Here is a 23,268-nt window from a genome sequence, read left to right as displayed (position 1 = left end):
GTTAGTGGGAGATGGTCAAAGTTTGAGGAGGATTGCATCCGATACGACCCCGTTTAAAGCGCCCGGCCGAACATCCCGGGCTTGGGCTCGTACTATATGCCACAACACCGTGAACCAGCCCGCGCAGGTACATACGTAGCCCTCCACATAACGAAAAATACCACGTACATCAATCCCAAGATATTACGAATACATACACACTTGTTCCCTCGAGATCATCATGTTCTGCCCAACGCTGCGAGCGCCTTCGCACCAGCCACCGCCGCGTCGTCGATGAACGTCACCCGCTTCATAACGTGTCCCCTCCGCGCAAGCTCGTCTAGTAGGAGTTTCCTATACGCCTCCACGCCCGCCAGGCTTCCCCCAAAGCACAGGATCGTCTCGCTCGCCTTCACCGTCCGCGGCGCATATTCCGTACCCTCCGCCTCCGGCCGCAGTAGCACGCAGATCTGGTCAATAAGCACGTTCGTCGTGACTCCCAGAACACGCAGCGCGAGCGCATCCTTGTCCTCGAACGCGGCCGCGAACACGAGCGGCGCGAGCGACGATAGCCGCTTCTCGCGCACGTCGCGCGTGTACGCGGGCGCCGTGGCATCCACCTCCGCCCCCGCGACGGGGTCCGGCCAGTGCACAACCGTGAGGAGCTCGAACGGATCCGCGACGCCAAAATGCTGCATAACGCGCGTCTTGAGTGTGCTCTCCGTCTTGCGCTCCTCCGGCGGGTATACAGAGGCGCGGTCCTCGTCCCACAGGATCTGCCGCACCGCCTCGCGCCCGACGTGGAATCCGCCGCCCTCGTCGCCCAGGATCCACCCCCAGCCGCCGACGCGCCCGAGCTCCTCGAGGCGCGCGCCCGTGCCCTGCCCCTGCCGGAAACTGACGACGATACCGCCCGTACCGGAGACGCAGCCGATCGCGGCGGAGACGTCGTCGTGCATGCGCAGCGGGGCTGCCAGCAGATGTGTGTCATTCGCGACGACGGGCTCGACGCCAAGGAGGGCGGTAAGAGGTGGGACAAGGCGCGCGATCGCGGCGTTGCTGTCAACGCCGGAGACGCCGAACCACGCGGAGGCGAAAAGCGGTGCACTGGGCGGGAGGAGGGATTGGGCCTCGGTGTGGGGCATGAACGACCTGAGAGCAGCGTTTACGGTATCGGTGACCGCTTGTATGAAGTTGGGGAGTCCGAGGTAAGCAAAGTTGGAGGGGCCGCCCTGGCCACGGCCGAGGATGTTGCCCTCAGAGTCCGCGATTGCGGCCGCAGTCTTAGAGCCGCCACAGTCGACGCAGAGATGGTAGGCCATGGCGGTCTGTGAGCGAGCGGTCTCGCGGTGTGCGAGCAGATGGCTCGATGAGAGAGGAGCCTCAAGTCGAAACACTCCCGAGGGATGTGTTTATCTACTGCAGTACGTCGATCAGATAAGTCCTCTACTTCTGTGGACGCATGGGATGCATCTTGTATCACTCACATGAGCTTCAATTGTCTGCACGCGCACGTCGAAATGTATGCACCGCGTGCTGGTGCGCAGACAGAGCTCGTTGCAGATGATGGTCGGGAAGATCGAGCTGGAGCCCAGACGGACGCGCTTATCCTTGTCCTCTTTTTGGACATCTCACGTCCACTGCGCCGAACCACAATCATATACGTATCTTCGGCATGCACATACCCACATCAAATGACAGGCCTCGCAGATGATACGGAGCCTTGAGCACATGACGGTAGAGATAGTCGGAACTGTCGATGTGGTAGTTTGGCATCTGGTCAAGTTTTGGTGGTGTTAAGGCGCCCAAGCGTCCCGCAATACGGTGCCACGTGGTTCGAGAACGTAGCGGGAGGGATATAAAGCTCAAAGGGTCATGTATGGATTCGAAAAAAAAAAAAAAACTAATCAGAAGGCGAGCTACTGCGGTGCAAGAGAGACAGAACAGCGGTCAGCATATTATCAATTCGCACCAAGCGGCCGTCCACGGCAGAAAGCTGATTCTCAAACCCCTCCATCCGCTCTTCGATTCTCCCAAACCGGCTCTCCATGCTCCCGAGACGATCCTCTATGCCCTCTATCCTTGCCTCGCTGACACGCTGCCCAGGCAAAGGGGGGGTTGGCATGGTATCGATTACCGGAGGGGGTGGAGACAGGTATCTATGCCGAATCCTTGAGAGGCTACGGGAGGTTGGGCCGGTTGACGTCGTTCCGATCCGGAGTAGAACATGGTTCGCCTTGTGCATCCCGAGAGAAAGCCCGCCCTCACGCTCGTCGCACCTGAGACAGACGTACGTCGGGTCTATGTGCAGGGTAGCAGTCAGCCCACCACCACGAGCCGATGCAAAAATCTGCTCACCTGAGCATTCCACACATACCCAATATACCCATGTGGTTGAGGTGATCGGTTCTTCGCAGTTGATGCATTGTGGTTTGGGAGGGGGGTCCTCGTTCGGCGCGGCGGTGACTTCTGGGCTAGGCTCTTGGACCGCAGGGCCGCGCAGGCTGAAGGTCGGCTCAGCTGGGAAACCCATAGGGAATGGAGGGTACGTCGGGTCCGCCTCGCGAGGACTGCCTCTTTGTGGCACATTCTCCATTGGTACGACCCCATCAACAACATCGTTCGACGCAGGAAGGCCTACGACGACAGGTCCTGGTCCTGGGCGTCCTCTCTGTAGCTCCCCAGACTTCTCCGTCACCTCCGTGATGGTCTGAAGCGAACGGGGCCGGTACTCCGGCGGCGATGGCGGCGATGGCAGCCTTATGATCCTCTCCGTGTCCACGCCGAGCAAACCCACCGCCGCGGCTGCCTGAGAATACAGTCTCATCAACTTCCGCTCATCCACGTCCTTGTCCTTCTTGAACGAATCCAACGTCCATCCAGCCTCTCTCGTCTTCAAAATACGGTGTTCCCCATACCCGGCACGATGGTCACTCAGACATTCCACGCGGTCGCACAGCGTCGCGCAGCCACCGATCCCCCCAGGCAGCGCGCATAGCGCACACCGCAGGCATGGCTGCACCGTCCTCAGCACCCGCTTGCACTCCGCGCACCACGGAAGCACCCACGGGAACCTGGCCGGCTCGACGCTCGCGTACGCGAAGTAGTGCAGGTCCGCCGGGGTCGTCGCGTTCGCCAGCCGCACCCGCTCCACCACATCGTCTGCATGAAGCGAGCCGTTGCGCGACTCGGCGAGGAGGAGGGACGCGAGGAGGTGCTTCCGGTCCCGACGCTCCTTCAAGAACCCCCATGAGAAACGGCGGCGGCGGATGTCGTATAGCACAGCGGAGATCGCAAATCGCCACAGCGCAGAGGCCTTGTTGCCTCGAAGTTCCGACGGTCGGGGGTAGAACTGCATGATGTCCGGAGAGGATCCCTTCCTGATCACGACGCGAGGCTTGGGACCGGATGTGGTGAAAGAGAGCACGACGTCCTTTTCGCCTACGAGAGTGCTCCCGTCTTCGCTCAGCGTCACTTTAGTGTATCCAGCTGGAAGCGTGCTTGTGTTGTAGGCCTCCGAGATGACGTACGTCCGATAGCCGTCCTTATCAAGCCCGGTGAACGTGCCCGTCAGAGTCGCACGAGTGCACATCCACGGTATGCTGGGGAGAGGGGCAGCGACAACCTGTTGAGGATCGGTAGGGAATGCGTGGAAGTCGAAGGAGAACGTGTGTCGGGATACTGTTCCGCCAGTCTCGGACGTGTGCACCCCAGCCCAGTGCCCGAGGCTGCACCTGTCAGCTCCCTCTATCTTAGCAGTCGGGAGAAACACAGCTCACAGTGGTTTCAGTTCCTCAGCGAGCTCGATGCCCTCGGTGTCAACGCCGTCCTCGTTCTCCGGATAAAACACCTCAGAATGCGGGGGATACTTTAGCATCGCTTCCGGCGGACCACATCCCGTGGCTTCTAGATCAAGGTCGTCTGACGTTCCGACCAAGGTGTCGGTATCGGAGTCGTAGTCCTCTACCCTTCCCCACGATCCCGACAGCTTAAGAAGCCTGATAAGCTGCCGTGCATCATGCAAATAGCCGAAGCTCACCATTCCGCAAGCGAAGTCACTTAGTTCGAGATATACCTGCAGACGTCGCTGGGTAAACAGCCCTAGAACACGGGAGCGTCAGACACACTGACTCAAGCACAGCGTTGTGTGAGGAGCGTTTGGATACCTGTTAGATCCTGACCACGGTAAACGAACGCGTCCTTTACGAGCTCTATCGCGCTCGCTGCGTCCGAGAGCTCCTCGGGGTGAAGAATGACTTTCTTTCCGACGGACATGACGTCGTAGTGTCGGCGCAAAAGAAGATACAGGATCACGAACAAATTCTGTATAACGGATATTAGCAGCGCCCCTCTCTACTTCAGCCTGAGTCAATCCGGACGGACGCACCCTCTCCAACCCCCTTGGCCCATTGATGAGCGCCAGCGTATCCAGCGCATCCAGATCATACTTCGCCGTCTCCAGCCCCTCACGCAGCCGCTGCTCCTCCTGCGCCGCATACCCCCGGAAGCGGTCCAGCAAGAAACGGTGCTCCGGATCCTCGCGGAACGGCCTCGTCATCGCCTTCACAAGCGGCACGACCTTGTCGAGGTACTTCTCCACGGCCGGCCCACGCCCGCGCACAGACGTGCGGAAGCCCTTCATGTGATTGAGAAGGGCGTAGATCTTGCTCCTGTACTCGGTCATCACGACCTGCCACCCGACCGCCCAGTAGGCCAGCCAATGTAGCAAACTGCGATACGGCGTGTCAATGGGGCATGCTTACCAAGAGAGGAGAAGACGTACCTCCACCCCTGCGGACGCGACGTGGTGAAATAGTTGACTTCCTGAGTAGTGATGAAGCCCGATGCGTCCGCGTCGAACGCCTCGACAATCTGCTGCAGATGCATGAGGTCGAGGCACTCCAGCGCCCACACATCGCTTTCGCCAACAGGGCGTTGTGGTGTTGCGCCCTGCGCGACCGCGCGCCGCTGGTCGTCCAGCCGCTGGGTGTAGTAGTCGTGTATAGCGAGGACGAGATGTCGTGCCTTGACGATGCCGCGCCACCGCTGCTTGCGTTATTAGCCCTCAAGTAGTATCAAACACGGGCACAAGACCTCACCATATCATTCCATATCTCGTACAGGTCCTGTGTACGCTGTAAGCCAATGCCAAATTCCCTGAATACGCAGAACAGACGAGCCCACCGGATCGATAATCCGCTCATGCGGACCCGCAAGCACCGAGCTGATCACCCGGTCGCCCTCATGCACGACCACCGCCGTCATCTCCAGCACGATCTCCCGCTGCTGGATCGCGAACTTCCGCGCAAACCACACAAGGTTCTTGCGGATCGCCACCGCCGGCTCGTCCGCAAGGTCCTGCATCAGCCGCTTCAGCTCAGCGCTGCCCTCCTGCGGCCGTTCCTCCTCTACGCCCTCCCGCCCCTCCCCTAGCCACTCCTCCCGCCCCGTGTACTCATACGGCCGCTCCCTCCCCCGGCGCGGCGGGCTGTAGCTCGGCCGGTACCCGTACCCGCCTCCGCCCCTGCGTGTCGTCTCCACGCGTCTCCGCACCCGCTGGTTCTCCGCCGCCCGCGGGTAGTAGTACGCACCCGGCCCCGCGCCGGAGCGCTTGCGAGAATAGAGCCCTGATTCCACGTGTGTTCCGGGTGGGCCGACATCGGTCGAGGGCAGCCCGGCCGCCTCGAGCTGCTGCTCCTTCAGGAGCAGCTCCTGCAGGACGTCGGACTTCGCGAGCACCGTCTGGGCGCCGCCTTCCTGCCGGATGGCTTCCGCCAGAGCGCGCTGTTCGCGCGGGGCGGTCTTCTCGAAGAACGCGATCACGACGTCCACCCTGTGCTGACCCGTCAGCACGCAGAACACGCGCAGTACACAGAGCACGCACTTGGTGATCAGCGTGTCCAGCTTGTCGTTCGCGCGGTCGACTCCGAGCCCCGTGTGGATAGAGATGGCGAAGTTGAACTCGCCCTTGCGGTCGCTGAACAGCTGGATGTACTCCTTCAGCGTCCCGTCCCAGCTCGGCGCCTTGAGCACCTTGACGAGCAGCCGCTTGCGCGAGTACGTGTCGCACGCGTTTGCGCACTCCTTGATGTCCTTCGCTGTCTTCTTGACGAGGTCATCGAGGCGTGCGCTGATGCTGAGCCCGTCCCCGCCGACGTGGTTTGTGCGTACACCTTGTAGTCTGAGAGTGTGTAAGCGTATCAGTAAAGTCGGCGATCCGGAATATAGAAGACATACTGCAGAAGCGCGGCCATCATGTTGCGCATTTCCAGAAACAGCAGGTTGATCTTCTTGTCGTTGTCGCGGCGCTTCACCTCGAGCTCGACGACGACTTTGAACGCGCCCACGGCCAAGGCGAGGAACGGGTGTATCTGTGCGACGGCGTCGAGCGCGCGGACGAGAGGGGGCAGGCTCTCTACGAGGCCGTTCACGCCGTCCATCAGGATACCCAGGCCATCGCTGCTGCTGGAAGCCTGTCCAGCGTCGTTCACTTTATCCACGATATCATTTTCTATTTTCCCTAAAAGACAGAGTCGTTAGACGAGTCCCCTGAATTAAACCGCACGGGCACTGCAGTCAAAGTATGGATAAAACCAGATGGCCATCGGCCCGTACTCGCGCAGATGCGCCAGAATGACTCTGCCTCAAACGGCACGTTTACTGGCGTCGTTCAAGCTCGAGCACCAGCCATAACTGCCCCAGCATAGCCGGATTACGGGTACGCAAGTGTAGAAGCTGGGGTACGGTGATGTAGCGTTCACGGAATCCCGCTGATGCAGAATGTACGGAAGCAGGACTCACCTGCACGACCAGGCTCGCTAGGCTGAGCAGCTCCGTCGAGAGCGTCCTGAGCATCCTTGAGCTCCCGAGACGAGGCCTGTTCTTCCTTCGATTTGTTCGTGTTGTGAGACATGCTCGGTGTCGGTGTCCCTCACGGAGGTCCGGAGTAAGATGGTCAAAGCGCGGGGATCCTAGGACACCGCCCGCGGAGAAGGTTGAAGTAAACGAAGTGAGCAAGCGCGAGAGCGCCACCACCCGACATCGGCGCCATCGATGGCCCAGCATCAGCTTCCAGCTGCGCGAACGATGGCGCACAGTGTCCCCATGGATAAGCGCAATCTGGGCGCGCGCCACAGGGCAGCGAGGGCACAGTTGAAAGAACGTCTGCAGGATCTCTAGCACAGGTACGTCTGCTCGGTGCTCGTGGCCTAAGATCGGCGAGGCCCATATTGATACTCGAATGGCGCCTGCAGCGAGTCCATGCTCGTCAAAAGATGACAAGTGCTAGCTTCGTGCGCAACGTTTTGGTCGACCACGAACGATGCACGAGAGCCTTGCTCTGACGAGGAACAGGTATGCAGCGAAATGTACTCAGTAGGTTCTAGGAGCTTGCAGTTGAGCTGAGCGCTGCTTCGGGGGATTGAAAAGGATTGATAGTCTGAACCGTAGTTACAGATATGTGTAAGCGAGGCTAGTTGAGCATACACTGCGTTATAGAGCAGCGCCGTGCATCACCCGTATACATTCGCAGAAGACAATCCTCCTGGCCCGATATCGACGAGGATGCATATCGGCAGAGGCGGTCAAGTGGCCCATAGTTATAAGGTTTTGTAAGAGAGCCTAGTTTAAGGAACAGTATCCCGTGGTACGACAGATTCTCCTGCGAGAAGTGCGATGGCGAGTTGAAAGAACATAGCAAAGACAGTGCACGAAGAACTAGAGAAAGTAGACAATGTTTCCCCGCAACTTTGCCGAGCCAAATAGGCTGATGGGCGTCTGTTACCCGTGGGAGAAGAACGCAAGCAGGAGCACACAAAGAAAGCGGGCGAGTGACGGTGGCTCAGCGCTCAGGATGCGAGCGGCAGTGGCCTCGCTCCCGACGACCACCATCCCATCCCGAGCCTCCTTCTTTATCTCGCCTCTTTCTCGTCTCTCATCGCCAACATGGCCTCTCTCCTCGAGCGAATGAGCCGCCCTGCCGGCTCCGGGCCCTCCGTCGGCCCCGTCCGCGCAAAGTCCAACCGTGCCGCAGCAGCCTCCGCCGCCGCGCCCTACGTCATCGTGCGTCGCTCCCCACCGATCGCACGTCGCTCCACGCCATCTCCGTCACCTGACCGCGTCAAGCTCCTCTCCTTAGCATTCGTCTAATGGCTACGCGAACAGGCCCCCACCAGCTTGAACCCGCCCTACGCCTACACCTCCTGCACGACACCGGCCCAGGCTCGCGCTCACAAGACGACATGCGCAACGCTGGCCGTGCTGCTGCACGCGACGTCAGTGCATGAAGTCGGTCAGTAAAGGGCACGTACCGCCGGCCAGCAAGCTGACGCGCTCTGTCGCCAGAGCTTCCCGCGAGTGAGTAGAGCGAAAGGGAGACGCATACAGCCGTGGTGCTCGCTCCTCCACCCCTCGGCCCGCCTTATATATCACCATCTCCCTCGCCTGCCCGTGTGCCAGCGCTGCGCACGGACCACGCGGAGCCCGCTACCCGCACGAGTCTCGGTGCGTGCCCTCTGCGCCCGCTTCCTTCGCTTATCTCATCTAGGGTGCACACAACGCAGCCGAGGCCACTCGCGCACGCCGCATAGAGACCCGCCGGTCGGAAGCCCGCCGCCCCACAACATCCGGCCATGCGCCCGCTCCGCCCTACCAAAAGCAAGCCGGGCCACGCTCCCCTGGCTGTCTACCGTGCCATGCACGCCGTCTCCAATCGGTCCCTGCCTCGTCGACCATGGTGGGGTGGTGGGCCGCAAGAGACTGAGTGCGTGCATCCGCCGCGCCCCCGGGGATCGTATAACACGCACATCGCGCCGAGCGACGCCCGTCGTGACACGGCTGCTCTCACGGAAGCCGCGGCGCGGCGCGGCCCTGCTAGCAGCACGTCAACATCGGCAATGACAGCCGTGCGTCGCGTCGCTAGCACCAGACCCGCTTGACCACGGCGGTGCTTCGGTGGCCGTGCGTCGGCGCGCCATCCAACCCCAACAGCCACCCTCTCTGAAGCACAGCCTACGAGTGCGGCGGCGCGCACCGAGCCTGCCACACAACTCTGGACCACGCCCTGCGCTCGCACTCCGCCGTGCCCCCGCCCGCCCGCTCACTCTCGCATGCATCGCGCCCGCCGCCCCGTTCCCGCTCCCCGCGGGATGCAGACATCGCATACACGCGGGTCTCGCACACGGCCGCGCACAGCGCCCTCACGCAATCCGAGTACGTCCGCCGCGGCTCCCGTCCGCGTGTCTGAAACGCGGTGCGCCGCACGCTGACGCCGCTTCGCATCCGGCTGCAGCCAGCGTGCACCCCAACCCCATCGCGCCCAGAACACCGGGTCCGGCGACAATCGCAGCACACAACTGGTGCGCTCGCGCTGTGCGAAGGGCGCAGCCGCCCAGAGACAGGTACGCGCCGCCTCCTCTGCCGCCGTGCGCACATGCTCGCCCCAACTCCGAGTGGCGACACACCGTGCCCGCTGCACGCTGCACGCCGCGGCCCCCCGATCTCCCCTCGCAGGGCCAGCCCACATGGGCTCGGGGGGCGACGCGCCCGGACCCGCACACGCGCCGTCCGCGTATGCGAACGGTTGAGAAGCTACGGCCCGCGACGACCCCGGCTTGCGGCTTGCGAATGCGAATGCGCAGCGGTGGAAACGACCCCAACCGACCCGGGTCTGGTCGGGGCGTGCCCGTATCAGTAACGTACGCACCGCCGCGCCCTGCCGCCGCCGCCGTCGTGCTTCTGCACGAGCCGCAGGCATTGGCCCGCCTCTGTCCTGCGCGCATGCGGCGTCCGCGCGAGCTGTAGTTGATACTTCGAATGAACAATACACGTCCGTTTTGCGCCCGCAGAGCTATGTCAGACTGTGCGGTGGTGGCGGTGGCGTCCCGTCTGGAACCGCACGGACGCGGGCGGCGGCCTCGAGAGAGCGGCAGGGGCGGCACTCGGCCCTGGGTCGCAGCAGGACGTGCCTCGCGGCGTCTGCGCTGTCTATCTCGCGTGCGGACCGTCGCGCAGAGGAGTGCACGCGTAATCCCAATGTACCACCGACACGGGATGTCGGTACGACCGCAGAGCCATGTACATATTCTGCGCTGCTCGATGAAGAGCCCTGCGGACGTGTGCAAGTGACGACCTCAGTAAAGCTCTAGTGCCGTGAATAGTCTATACCCGGCACGACTTGTATGCACACGCCGACGCATGCAACTCAGAGATCCCGCACTTGCGCAATACACGTCCCCGAGCGCCCGCGGCCGGCGTGTACAACCACTAATATCAAACAGCACGGCTGCATTCACGGGCCAAACTGCCTTCGAGTTCAGGGTAACCCAGAACAGCCCCACGCACAGTGACCAGCGCACACGCTTCGCCCTGTCCGAGTCCGAGTCTGCTCTTTCACGGCGCACGGGGCCCACCGCTCGGTGTGCCGGTACCAAACCCACAGGCTTGCTCAGGCTGCCCCGCCACTGACTCGGGCGCGAGGCCGGCTCTCTCAGGCCGATGAGGCTGCAGTCGGCCAGCTCGGAGTTGCCCTGCAGCGGCGTGTCACGGACGCGGTAACCCACCGCAAAGCAGGTCCGTTTATCGACCGGCGGCGATGGCCGCCACGCTAGTCGCTACCGCACGTGCGGCAGTCCCTTATGCTCACTCTCCCTGTCCTTCGCAACTTCGGGATGACGGTGCACACGCAGTGGTGCTGCATGTCACACTGCGGGACTCGGACACTCTTCCGGTGCCGGGCGCCGCGACCGATGCGACTCAAGCTGTGGTTCAGCGGATACCCTGTCTGTTTGGTGTGGGTGCCGGACAAGGGACGCGGGCCCGCCGCTGGGCACAACCCCGAGGCACTGTTCAAACCAGTCTGGACGCTTGGCGGGGTCAGGCGGTGACATAGATGCGATGCATAGAGTTCACACCCGACTACGCAGCTCGGGACACGTCCCATACCAACGTGCACGGGGTATGCTTCAATTTCCACGGGTTGCTAGGTGCGCAGGCCCGCACTGCGCGAAGTACACGCTTATGGTGAGGACTATGCCATAAGATCGGCCACCGGGTGTGGTTGTGCTGCCGGTACAACAGAACCTGATCTCTGGGTCTGTCCCGGCCGCCTGCCATTGAGATCGGGAAAATGAGCGCTGTAATTGGAGCCTCAGAACAGGAACGCACTCACCGTTTTAGTGGCTGATTATATGTGCATCGTCTAGACTCGGCTTCTGGTGGCGTGCATACAGGTAACTGTATGACATGGAATTGGTCCAGACAAAGACACTCGCTTATGCCAGTGCATTCGAGCCGCCGGGCCTGCAGCCTCCCAACAGACATCAGTCAAAAACCAGGTGACCAAAAAAAATATACTCACCTGCGAACGTAACCCGTAACAACAGATTTGGAGATGGCAGCCGGGGTTTGCGAGGCGTGGAGGCTCCGGCATCAGCGATTCCAGGCGGGAGAAGCGAGATCTGAATTTAATATTGCTGGCTCTGCGCTCCCAGTGACTTGGTGCACGAGGACGTTCACCCGAAGTTCGCCTCTGTACGGATTCCGGAGATCACTGTAAGCACTGTATGGCATACATCTAGTGCCAAAATTGGCTGCTATCCCGGGCCAGCCTGGTGCAGCTTCACTGCGCCATAGTCAGGACGTGAGCATCCAAGAAAGAGGTGGGTCTCGTACCACAGAATGTGGACGCAGAAGAGCGGGTTGCCGGTGAAGTGGACCGAGGGACTGCCGTAGGATTCGGGACCCGGAGAGGCGTGAAGCGAACTTGATGCAAGCATCAGCGGTGAATGTCCCTGTTTCTCATTGCCATCAGCATACAGCAAAATTGTCTTCATCTTAGATTAGGCAAGTTCCCGTCGGACCCCGCCACCATGGGGAAAGTTGAAACGGCGAGACAATCTGCCACTGGCAGGGAAGCCTAGTGATGACAGTGGGCCGTGTTGTGCAGCAGTACGTAGTGCAGCCACTGTCTGTCAGATCGAGTCGAGTGGTCCCAGGTGAATGATTCTTCAGGTCTTTGGTATTATGCGGCGAGAGAGTGGCAGCGGCCCTCGGAGGCAGGAATAGAACGCAAAGTTCAGCTTTTTGGAGTCGCAGGCGCTGGGCATGCGATGGGCGCTTTGAACGACGCCAATTGCCAAATCAGGCACTCACTCCTAGATCTTCAGATCGACTGCCCGCGTCTGACATATCTTTCTGTTTGGTGTACGGCCCGCTTGCACCTCAACTTTTGCACATTCATCACACAAACACAATTAGCTCACATTATGCACCTCCTGGCGGAGCCTCTGGGCATGTGAATTGTGCAGTGTATGCACATCGACTCCGAGAATTATTTACAAGTCTTGCTTCCGGGCCACACGGTGGCTGTACGAGCAGCACTGGTGAGCCGGGACGGGGTTCTAGCACGATGAGAATGACAGTGATGCACAATAGGGTGTAGGTGGACAATATCGAGCACAAGGCTTGAAGCGGGACAAGTTGCAGTGCGGACATTGTGGGCAATAAAATAATTCAAGGTCGGCCGAGGAAGAGCATCGGGGTGAGCAAGTTGAAGGAGTCGCACCTCCCTGCCCTATTCCGCTGCTGATTATGTCAGAGCGGGCAACAGAATCTTGCGTGAGTTTACGTGAGCAGCAAAGGTGCTGTGCTGGCTGCGGCAGGCATCAGCACTCGCCGGATAGCCCGGTGGCGAGGAACCTCTGGAACGAGAAGCGAGCCATGAGAGCGAGCGCTAGGACTCGGCCTATGTGTGACAGCACACCGATGGAAGAGGCATTCCATCATCATGATCATGTTGCGCTACACGGACAGACCGGCAAATATTTTGCTATCCCGGGACTACCCCACTCGCCCCGCTACCACCCTCATCCCATCCTCTCCATCATGTCTTCTCCGCTCACTGCCCACTCCTCCGCTGCCCGCTGCCTTCGTCCTGATGCTGGTCGACCAACGTCATGGTGTGTTGATCGCAACATCCCGTCTATACTGCCGAGCAGACGCAGCACAAGACGAGGGCACAGGTGAGTCGACATGCGCACGGAGATGAGGCATGTCATCTGATAGATGAGTCGGGGCCGCTGCTAGGTAGGCAAGACAGGACAGCAAGGTTAGTACAAAGCCGCCTCCGCATCGTACAAGAATGCACATGTGTGCGGCGGCTACTGTCCACGCAAAGTTCACAGGGGGGCCGGACGGGAGACAGAGTGCCAGAGCGAATCAGAAGTGGCGGACTCACAGGCCTCGAGCCCACTGGGCAACAGGTGAGTGCTTCGTATCGGATGCGCTGGCACATTGTGGGAAGGCCCACGCAGGACAGGGACGGTCGATGGAAAGCCGGGTACTGGTCACAGCGGGGAGACCAGCGGCAGATCCGTTCCGGTACGATTTTTGGGGGGCGTGCAGAGGGCGGCGGCGTACCAGGTCGACGCCGAATCCTGTGGCTGTGGGCGTGTGCGGAAGACGTCCGCTGCCTTGAATCGTGCATGATGACCTTCGTGTCCACTAGAGCGCACCTTCAGGGGCGCTCACACCCCACAACGGCGGCGCAGTGCGGGGCAGGACGAGATGGGGGAGGTCGGATGGGTATCGGGGTGTAAGACACGCAACCGGAGGTGAGCGCACACGTAGGATTGTATGATGTCTGCAACTCCCCAGACGGCGGTGTCTGGCGGACACCGTCGGCTCCCGAACGCCGCCCAGGCCCGTATGCTGCCCACCGAGCATAAGACCATATTGAAGTCTCGCCCACCGAGCGAGGAGTATCAAAAATCGCGTGTGGCGAGACGGGACCGCCAGCGTGTTACGCCGCTAACATGATCCAGCAGAAGCATAGCATTCGACAGGAGACGTCGGGAAACACGACCGCTCGTGCGCGACATCGCAGCCGGACCTGGAAGCTGTAGCGACAGAACGGCGGATGGGCGTGTTTGCATATGATCATCGAGGACGTACTGGCGGGACCGGGAACGTGTGAGCATGCGCGCGCAGTTTTCCGAGATGCCCCTGACACTTACGGTCACAGCTGTGGATGTGTCGACGCGATCCGGGAGTGGCAACGGCCAGTGCATGGCAGGAGGGCGCGGCAGGAGGTTTCGAGCAGGAGGTCAGTGGCAGGATCTCGACTGTTGGCAACAGAGACTCACCGGTATATTCTTAGGCACCCAGCGGGACAGCGGGTGCTCCCAGCAGCCAGCAGAGCATGTCCGAGCGAGGGGGGCAGCGTTGCGAGCGAGTGAGCCACCTTCAGGGAGCGAGGTGTCGGCAGGGTAGTGGCGGTGTAGAAGGAGGCAAGGCGGACAGCTTGAAGGACGCGGCAGTGTTGTGGGCGTTGCGTGGGCGCCTAGCTGGTCGACCGTCTTTCTGAGTGTTGTACGAGTGCGTGCGGGGCGGTCTTGTTGCGTAGTATGCATGTATACGGTGCGCCGTGGTCGTGTGCGCGTGTGTGCTGCGAGAGAATGACTTGATGTCCGCCTGTCCGATTCGAAGTGCTCACCAACGACGGGCGAGTCCCTGCCCCATCCCCCTCACCAGCTGCCCTCCTACCATCTCTTTCCCCAGAGCCAGAGTCCGTCGATATTCCCCTGGCCGTCGCACTCCCCCACCCACGAGGCCGCACCACACGTGTCCTACCCGATGTCGTGCCTTCACGATGCCGCGCCACCGCTACGCCGCCCATTAGCCCTCATGTGGTACCAAGCACGACGACGAGACCTCACCATGTCCTTCCATATCTCGTACAGGTCCTGTGAATACTGTAAGCCGATGCTCTTTTCCCTGAACACGCAGAAAAAACGAGCTCACCGGATCGATAATCCGCTCATGCGGACCCGCAAGCACCGAGCTGATCACCCGGTCGCCCTCATGCACGACCACCGCCGTCATCTCCAGCACGATCTCCCGCTGCTGGATCGCGAACTTCCGCGCGAACCACACCAGATTCTTGCGAATCGCGACCGCCGGCTCGTCCGCCAGGTCCTGCATCAGCCGCCTCAGCTCAACGCTGCCCTCCCGTTCCTCCTCAGCGCCCTCCCTGCCCTCCTCCGGCCACTCCTCCCGCCCCGTGTACGCATACGGCCGCTCCCTCCCTCGGCGCGGCGGGCTGTAGCTCGGCCGGTACCGGTACCCGCCTCCGCCCCTGCGTGTTGTCTCCACGCGTCGCCGCACACGCTGGTTCTCCGCCGCCCGCGAGTAGTAGTACGCACCCGGCCCCGCGCCGGAGCGCCTCCGAGCATAGAGCCCTGATTCCACGCGGTATCCGGGTGGGGCAGCCTCGGTTGAGGGCAGCCCGGCCGCCTCGAACTGCTGCTCCTTGAGGAGCAGCTCCTGCAGGACGTCGGACTTGCCGAGCACCGTCTGGGCGCCGCCTTCCTGCCGGATGGCTTCCGCCAGAGCGCGCTGTTCGCGCGGCGCGGTCTTCTCGAAGAACGCGATCACGACGTCCACTCTGTGCTGACCCGTCAGTACGCAGAACACGCGCAGTACACAGACTACGTACTTGGTAATCAGCGTGTCCAGCTTGTCGTTCGCACGGTCGACTCCGAGCCCGGTGTGGATGGAGATGGCGAAGTTGAACTCGCCCTTGCGGTCGCTGAACAGCTGGATGTACTCCTTCAGCGTCCCGTCCCAGCTCGGCGCCTTGAGCACCTTCACGAGCAGCCGCTTGCGCGAGTACGTGTCGCACGCGTTGGCGCACTCCTTGATGTCCTTCGCCGTCTTCTTGATGAGGTCGTCGAGGCGCGCGCCGATGCTGAGCCCGTCGCGGCCGACATGGTTCGTGCGGACGCCCTGCAGTCTAATCGTGTGCGAGTCGATTAGCAAGGCCGGCGAACGAGGGTCACAAAGAACGCACTGCAGAAGCGCGGCCATCATGTTGCGCATTTCCAGGAACAGCAGGTTGATCTTCTTGTCGTTGTCGCGGCGCTTCGCCTCCAGCTCGACCACCACTTTGAACGCGCCCACGGCAAGGGCAAGGAACGGGTGTATCTGTGCAACGGCGTCGAGCGCGCGGACGAGTGGGGGCAGGCTCTCCACGAGGCCGTTCACGCCGTCCATCAGGACGCCCAGGCCATCGCTACTGCTGCTAGCTTGTCCTGCTGCGTTCACTTTATCTACGAACTCCCCCTCTAGCCTGCCTGGGCGCGGCGTGAGCGAGATGCGGCAGGTATGTTAGAGTAGTCGTCGGAATCGGTACTTACCCGCACGACCAGGCTCGCTAGGCTGAACTGCTCCGTCGAGAGCGTCCTGAGCATCCTTGAGCTCCCGAGACGAGGACTGTTCCTCCTTTGATTTGTTCGCGTTCGAGGACATGCTCGGTGTTCCTCATGGAGGTCCGGTGTGAGCCGGTCAAAGCGCGGGGATCCTAGGACACCGTCCGCGGAGAAGGTTGGAGTGAACAAAGTGAGGAAGCGCGAGAGCGCCACCGCCCGACATCGGCGCCATCGATAAACTAGCACGGGTTTCCAGCTGCGCGCACGATGTCGCGCGCACAATGCGGGTAAGCGTGTTCTGGGCGCGCGCCACGGACAGTAGCGGCGTGCAGCGCTTGCGAGGTCGTATCACCGTATTCTCAGGGCCGATGGAGTCTTTGGCACGAGGGCAGAGGGGTAGAGGGTTGAAATATACGTGGCTAACGGCCCTGTTTGACGACTTGGAGTAGTTCGCTCCAGTCCTCCGAGTGATTGGTGCAGGTGCATAGTAGATAACAGACCAGAAACACGGCTACACAGACTACGTTGAGGTGTCGGCTCAGCCAGATCAATCCAGAGTATGTGGATACAGGTGCGATAACGAGAAAGAACGCAAAGACCTGAGCGCACGACGGCTCCAAGGGCAAGAGGAAAAGAGGACTGCACAGACGATGAAAGTTTATGGGCGTCTGTCGCTCGTGGGAGAAGAACGCAAGCAGGAGCACACACAGAAAGCGGGCGAGTGGCGGTGGCTCAGGATGTGCGAGCGGCAGTGGCCTCGCTCCCGACGACCACCATCCCATCCCGAGCCTCCTCCTTTATCTCCCCTCTTTCTCGTCTCTCATCGCCAACATGGCCTCTCTCCTCGAGCGCATGAGCATCCCCGCAGGCTCCGGGCCCTCCGTCGGCCCCGTCCGCGCAAAGTCCAACCGTGCCGCAGCAGCCTCCGCCGCCGCGCCCTACGTCATCGTGCGTCGCTCACCACCGATCGCACGTCGCTCCACGCCATCTCCGTCACCTGACCGCGTCCAGCTCCTCTCCTTAGCGCTTAGCATTCGTCTAATGGCTACAAACAGGCCCCCACCAGCTCGAACCCGGCCTACGCCTACGCCTCCTGCACGACATCGGCCCAGGCTCGCGCTCACAAGACGCCATCCGCAACCCCGGCCGTGCTGCTGCACTCGACGTCAGTGCATGAAGTCAGTCAGTAAATGGCACGTACCGCCGGCCAGCAAGCTGACGCGCTCTGTCGCCAGAGCTTCCCGTGAGTGAGTAGAGTGAAAGGGGGACGCATACAGCCGTGGTACTCGCTCCTCCACCCCTCGGCCCGCCTTATATATCACCATCTCCCTCGCCTGCCCGTGTGCCAGCGCTGCGCACGAACCATGCGGAGCCCGCTACCCGCACGAGTCTCGGTGCGTGCCCTCTGCACCCGCTTCCCTTCGCTTATCCCATCCAGGGCGCACACAACGCAGCCGAGGCCACTCGCGCACGCCGCACAGAGACCCGCCCGTCCGAAGCCCGCTGCCCCCACAACATCCGGCCCCTGCGCCCGCTCCGCCCTACCAAAGAGCAAGCCCGACCACGCTCCCCCGGCTGTCTACCGTGCCATGCACGCCGCCCTCAATCCGGTCCCTGCCTCGTCGGCCATGGTGGGGTGGTGGGCTGCAAGAGACAGAGTGCGTGCATCCGCCGCGCCCCCGGGGATCGTGAAACACGCGCATCGCCCATCGTGACACGGCTGCTCTCACGGAAGCCGCGGCGCGGTGCGGCCCTGCTAGCAGCACGTCGACATCGGCAATGAGAGCCGTTCGTCGCGTCGCCAGCACCAGACCCGCTTGACCACGGCGGTGCTTCGGTGGCCGTGCGTCGGCGCGCCATCCAACCCCAACAGCCACCCTCTATGAAGCACAGCCTACGAGTGCGGCGGCGCGCACCGAGCCTGCCACACAACTCTGGACCACGCCCCGCGCTCGCACTCCGCCGTGCCCGCGCCCGCTCACTCAATCTCGCATGCATCGCGCCCGCTGCCCCGTTCCCCGCTGCCCCGTTCCCCGCTCCCCGCGGGATGCAGACGTCGCATACACGCGGGTCTCGCACGCGGCCGCGCACACCGCCCTCACGCAATCCGAGTCCGTCCGCCGCGGCTCCCGTCCGCGTGTCTGAAACGCGGTGCGTCGCCCGCTGACGCCGCTTCGCATCCGGCTGCAGCCAGGGGCCCCCAACCCCATCGCGCCCAGAACACCGCGTCCGGCAACGATCTCAGCACACAACTGGTGCGCTCGCGCTGTGCGAAGGGCGCAGCCGCCCAGAGACAGGTACGCGCCGCCGCCTCCTCCGCCGCCGTGCGCACATGCTCGCCCCAACTCCGAGTGGCGCCACACCGCGCCCGCTGCACGCTGCATGCCGCGGCCCTCCGATCTCCCCTCGCAGGGCCAGCCCACATGGGCTCGCGGGGCGACGCGCCCGGACCCGCACACGCGCCGTCCGCGTATGCGAACGGTTGAGAAGGTACGGCCCGCGACGACCCCGGCTTTGCGGCTTGCGCATGCGAATGCGCAGCGGTGGAAACGACCCCAACCCGGGCGTGCTCATATCAGTAACTTACGCACCGCCGCGCCCTGCCGCCCTGCACGAGCCACATGAATTGGCCCGCCTCTGTCCTGCGTGCACGCGGCGTCCGCGCGAGCTGTAGTCGATACTTCGAATGAACAATACACGTCCGTTTTGCGCCCGCAGAGCTCATGATATGTCAGACCGTGCGGTGGTGGCGGTGGTGTCCCGTCTAGAACCTCACGGACGCGGACGCGGCCTCGAGAGAGCGGCAGGGGCGGCACTCGGCACTCGGGTCGCAGCAGGACGTGCCACGCGACGTCTGCGCTGTCTATCTCGCGTGCGGACCGTCGGGCAGAGGAGTGCACGCGTAATCCCAATGTACCACTGACACGGGATGTCGGTACGACCGCGGAGCCATGTATTCTGCGCTGCTCGATGAAGAGCCCCGCGGACATGTGCAAGTGACGACCTCAGTAAAGCTCTAGTGCCGTGAATAGTCTATACCCAGCACGACTTGTATGCACACCCCGACGCATGCCACTCAGAGATCCCGCCCTTGCGCAATACACGTCCCCGAGCCGCCGCGGCCGGCGTGTACACCCATTAATATTAAACAGCACGACTGCATTGATATCCATGGGCCAAACTGCCTTCCGAGTTGAATTCAGGGTAGCCCCGAACAGCCCGACGCACATCACATATCGCAGTGACCAGCGCCCCGTCCGAGTCCGAGTCTGCTCTTTCACGGCGCACGGGGCCCACCGCTCGGTGTGCCGGTACCAAACCCACAGGCCTGCTCAGCTGCCCCGCCACTGACTCGGGCGCGAGGCCGGCTCTCTCAGGCCGATGAGGCTGCAGTCGGCCGGCTCAGCGTTGCGAGGCTGCAGCGGCGTGTCACGGACGCGGTAACCCACCGCAAAGCAGGTCAGTTTATCGACCGGCGGCGTCACGTCCGCCACACTAGTCGCTACCGCACGTGTGGCAGTCCCTCATGCTCACTGTCCAGGTCCTTCGCAACTTCGGGATGACGGTGCACACGCAGTGGTGCTGCATGTCACACTGCGGGACTCGGACACTCTTCCGGCGCCGGGCGCCGCGACCGATGCTACTCAGGCCGCGGTTCAGCGGAAGCCCTGTCTGTTTAGTGCGTGTGCCGGACAAGGGACGCGGGCCCGCCGCTGGGCACAACCCCGAGGCACTGTTCAAACCAGTCTGGACGCTTGGCGGGGTCAGGCGGTGACATAAATGTGATGCATAATGATAGAGTCCACACCCGACTACACAGCTCGGGACACGTCCCAGACCAACGTGCACGGGGTCAATTTCCACGGGTTGCTAGGTGTGCAGGCCCGCAGCACGAAGTACACGCTTACGGTGGGGATTATGCCATAAGATTGACCACCGGGTGCGCTTGCGGGTGCAACAGAGCCCGATCTCTGGGTCTGTCCCGGCCGCCTGCAATTGAGATCCGAGTCGAGAGGATGAGCGCTGTAATTGGAGCCTCAGAACAGGAACGCACTCACCGTCTTAGTGGCTGATTATATGTGCATCGTCTAGACTCGGCTTCTGGTGGCGTGCATACAGGTAATTGTATGACATGGAATTGGTCCAGACAAAGACACCCACTGATGCCAGTGCATCCGAGCCGCCGGGCCTGCAGCCTCCCGACAGACATCAGTCAAAAACCAGGTGACCAAAAAAATATACTCACCTGCGAACGTAACCCATAACAACAGATTTAGACTCTGGAGACGGCGGCCGCAGTTTGCGAGGCGCGCAGGCTCCGGCATCAGCGATTCCAGGCGGGAGAAGCAATGACTGAATTTAATATTGCCGGCTCTGCGCTCCCAGTGACTTAGTGCACGAGGACGTTCGCCCGAAGTTCGCCCTCTGTACGGATTCCGGAGATCACTGCAAGCACCGTATGGCGTACATCTAGTGCCAAAATTGGCTGCTCTCCCGGGCCAGCCTGGTGCAGCTTCACTGCGCCATAGTCAGGACGTGAGCATCCAAGAAAGAGGTGGGTCTCGTACCACAGAATGCGGACGCAGAAGAGCGGGTTGCCGGTGAAGTGGACCGAGGGACTGCCGTAAAATCCGGGACCCGGAGAGGCGTGAAGCGAACTTGATGCAAGCATCAGCGGTGAATGTCCCTGTTTCCCGTTGCCATCAGCATACAGCAAAATTGTCTTTATCTTAGATTAGGCAAGTTCCCGTCGGACCCCGCCACCATGGGGAAAGTTGAAACGGCGAGACAGGCAGGGAACAGTGATGACCTGAGTGGGCCGCATTGTGCAGCAGTACATAGCGCAGCCACTGTCTGTCAGATCGAGTCGAGTGGTCCCAAATGAATGATTCTTCAGGTCTTCTGTATCATGTGGCGAGAGAGCGGCAGAGGGAGGCAGGAATAGAACACAAAGTTCAGGTTTTTGGAGTCGCAGGCGCCGGGCATGCGATGGGCGCTTCGAACGACGCCAATTGCCAAATCAGGCACTCACCCCTAGATCTTCAGATCGACTGCCCACGTCTGACATATCTTTCTGTACGATGTACGGCCCGCTTGAGCCTCGAATTTTGCACATTCATCACACAAGCACAATTAGCTCACATTATGCACCTCCTGGCGGAGCCTCTGGGCATCTGAATTGTGCGGTGTATGCACATCGACTCCGAGAATGATTTACAAGTCTTGCTTCCGGGCCACACGGTGGCTGTACGAGCAGCACTGGTGAGCCGGGACGGGGTTCTAGCACGATGAGAATGACAGTGATGCACAATAGGGTGTAGGTGGACAATATCGAGCACAAGGCTTGAAGCGGGACAAGTTGCAGTGCAGACATTGTGGGCAATAAAATAATTCAAGGTCGGCCGAGGAAGAGCACCGGGGTGAGCAAGTTGAAGGAGTCGCACCTCCCTGCCCTATTCCGCTGCTGATTATGTCAGAGTGGGCAACAGAATCTTGCGTGAGTTTACGTGAGCGGCAAAGGTGCCGTGCTGGCTGCGGCAGGCATCAGCACTCGCCGGATAGCCCGGCGGCGGAGAACCCCTGGAACGAGAAGCGAGCCATGAGAGCGAGCGCTAGGACTCGGCCTATGTGTAACAGTAGACCGATGGGAAAGGCATTCCATCACGTTGTGCTAAGCGGACAGACCGACAGATATCTTGCTATCCCGGGACTACCCCGTTTGCCCCGTCCCATTGCCACCCTCATCACATCCTCTCCATGTCTTCTCCGCTCACTGCCTGCTGCTCCACTGCCTTCGTCCTAATGCTGGTCGACCGATGTCATGGCGTGTCGATCGCAACATCCCGTCTATACTGCCGAGCAGACACAGCACAAGACGAGGGCGCAGGTGAGTGCTTTGTATCGGAGGTGACGGCACATTGTGGGAAGGCCCGCACAAGACGGGAACGGCTGATGGAGAGCCGAGTGCTGGTCACAGCGGGGAGACCAGCTCCAGATCTATGGCATCAGGCGCCGGAGAGGCCACGCAATGGCTGCATTCTCCGTACGATTTTTGGTGGGCGTGCACCAGGTCGACGCCGAATCCTGTGGCTGTGGGCGTGTGCAGAAGACATCCGCCGCCTTGGATCGTGCATGATGACCTTCGTGTCCGCCAGAGCGCACCTTCAGGGGCACTCACACCCCACAACGGTGGCGCGGTGCGGGGCAGGACGAGATGGGGGAGGTCGGATGGGTATCGGGGTGTAAGACATGCAACCGGAGGTGAGCACACACGTAGGATTGTATGATGTCTGCAACTCCCCAGACGACGGAGTCTGGCGGACACCGTCGCCTCCCGAACGCCTCCCGGGCCCATATGCTGCACACCGAGCACAAGACCGTATTGAAGTCTCGCCCGCCGAGCGACCAGTGTCGAAAATCGCGTGTGGCGAGACGGGACTGCCAGCGTATTACACCGCTAACATGGTCCAGCGGAAGCGTAGCATTCGATGGGAGACGTCGGGAAACACGACCGCTCGTGCGCGACATCGCGGCCGGACAGCGACCAGCGCAGCTGGAAGCTGTAGCGACAGAACAGCGGATGGGCGCGTTTGCATATGATCATCGAGGACGTACTGGCGGGGCAGGAGGTTTCGAGCAGGAGGTCAGTGGCAGGATTTCGACTTGGCAACAGAGACTCACCGGTATATTATTAGGCACCCAGCGGGACAGCGGGTGCTCCCAGCAGCCAGCGGAGCATGTCCGAGCGAGGGGCGCAGCGCTGCAAGCGAGCGAGCGACCTTCAGGGAGCGAGGCGTCGGCAGGTAGTGGCAGTGTAGAAGGAGGCAAGGCGGACAGCTCGAAGGACGCGGCAGTGTTGTGGGTGTTGCGTGGGCGCCTAGCTGGTCGACCGTCTTTCTGAGTGTTGTACGAGTGCGCGCGGGGCGGTCTTGTTGCGTAGTATGCATGTATACGGTGCGCCGAGGTCGTGTGCGCGTGTGTGCTGCGAGAGAATGACTTGATGTCCGCCTGTCCGATTTGAAGTGCTCACCAACGACAGGCGAGTCCCTGCCGCCGGCTGCCCTCCTGCTATCTATTTCCCCAG

The 23,268-nt window shown here is 61.5% G+C and overlaps 6 protein-coding genes across 6 annotated transcripts; 2 read left to right on the top strand and 4 right to left on the bottom strand.

Annotated features, from left to right (window-relative positions):
• Positions 1-97: 97 nt before the first annotated feature.
• Positions 98-1,540, bottom strand: TRAVEDRAFT_31405 (uncharacterized protein). The gene is made up of 2 exons (XM_008044464.1): positions 1,467-1,540; positions 98-1,398 (listed from the first exon to the last, which is right to left on the bottom strand). The coding sequence occupies exon 2, from the start codon at positions 1,299-1,301 to the stop codon at positions 219-221; it is 1,083 nt and encodes a 360-aa protein (XP_008042655.1). The 5' UTR covers positions 1,302-1,398; positions 1,467-1,540; the 3' UTR covers positions 98-218.
• Positions 1,541-1,858: 318 nt separating this feature from the next.
• Positions 1,859-5,361, bottom strand: TRAVEDRAFT_173742 (uncharacterized protein). Its single transcript, XM_008045073.1, has 9 exons — positions 5,164-5,361; positions 5,079-5,105; positions 4,763-5,025; positions 4,367-4,709; positions 4,146-4,302; positions 4,019-4,080; positions 3,759-3,967; positions 2,338-3,707; positions 1,859-2,280 (listed from the first exon to the last, which is right to left on the bottom strand). The coding sequence occupies exons 1-9, from the start codon at positions 5,341-5,343 to the stop codon at positions 1,883-1,885; spliced, it is 3,009 nt and encodes a 1,002-aa protein (XP_008043264.1). The 5' UTR covers positions 5,344-5,361; the 3' UTR covers positions 1,859-1,882.
• Positions 5,362-5,871: 510 nt separating this feature from the next.
• TRAVEDRAFT_132533 (uncharacterized protein) lies at positions 5,872-6,419 on the bottom strand (the record flags this gene model as incomplete). Its single annotated transcript, XM_008045072.1, has 2 exons — positions 5,872-6,160; positions 6,217-6,419. Coding segments are annotated over 2 exons (492 nt in total), but the record flags the coding sequence as incomplete, so codon positions are not given.
• A 1,504-nt stretch (positions 6,420-7,923) lies between these two features.
• Positions 7,924-8,956, top strand: TRAVEDRAFT_74547 (uncharacterized protein). Its single transcript, XM_008045071.1, has 4 exons — positions 7,924-8,040; positions 8,143-8,269; positions 8,323-8,481; positions 8,541-8,956. Exon 4 carries the CDS (start codon positions 8,610-8,612, stop codon positions 8,913-8,915), a length of 306 nt encoding a protein of 101 aa, XP_008043262.1. The 5' UTR covers positions 7,924-8,040; positions 8,143-8,269; positions 8,323-8,481; positions 8,541-8,609; the 3' UTR covers positions 8,916-8,956.
• A 4,598-nt stretch (positions 8,957-13,554) lies between these two features.
• Positions 13,555-16,284, bottom strand: TRAVEDRAFT_74546 (uncharacterized protein; the record flags this gene model as incomplete). Its single annotated transcript, XM_008045070.1, has 9 exons — positions 13,555-13,928; positions 13,992-13,999; positions 14,121-14,422; positions 14,471-14,640; positions 14,694-14,720; positions 14,779-15,421; positions 15,473-15,769; positions 15,827-16,109; positions 16,173-16,284. 7 exons carry the CDS (start codon positions 16,282-16,284, stop codon positions 14,221-14,223), a joined length of 1,734 nt encoding a protein of 577 aa, XP_008043261.1. The 3' UTR covers positions 13,555-13,928; positions 13,992-13,999; positions 14,121-14,220.
• A 731-nt stretch (positions 16,285-17,015) lies between these two features.
• TRAVEDRAFT_52224 (uncharacterized protein) lies at positions 17,016-17,431 on the top strand (the record flags this gene model as incomplete). Its single annotated transcript, XM_008044665.1, has 3 exons — positions 17,016-17,132; positions 17,240-17,362; positions 17,420-17,431. 3 exons carry the CDS (start codon positions 17,016-17,018, stop codon positions 17,429-17,431), a joined length of 252 nt encoding a protein of 83 aa, XP_008042856.1.
• Between the last annotated feature and the right edge of the window lie 5,837 nt (positions 17,432-23,268).

Source organism: Trametes versicolor (genome assembly GCF_000271585.1).
Source record: "Trametes versicolor FP-101664 SS1 unplaced genomic scaffold TRAVEscaffold_11, whole genome shotgun sequence".
NCBI classification, from domain to species: domain Eukaryota; kingdom Fungi; phylum Basidiomycota; class Agaricomycetes; order Polyporales; family Polyporaceae; genus Trametes; species Trametes versicolor.
This window is presented reverse-complemented; position numbering and strand designations above follow the sequence as displayed.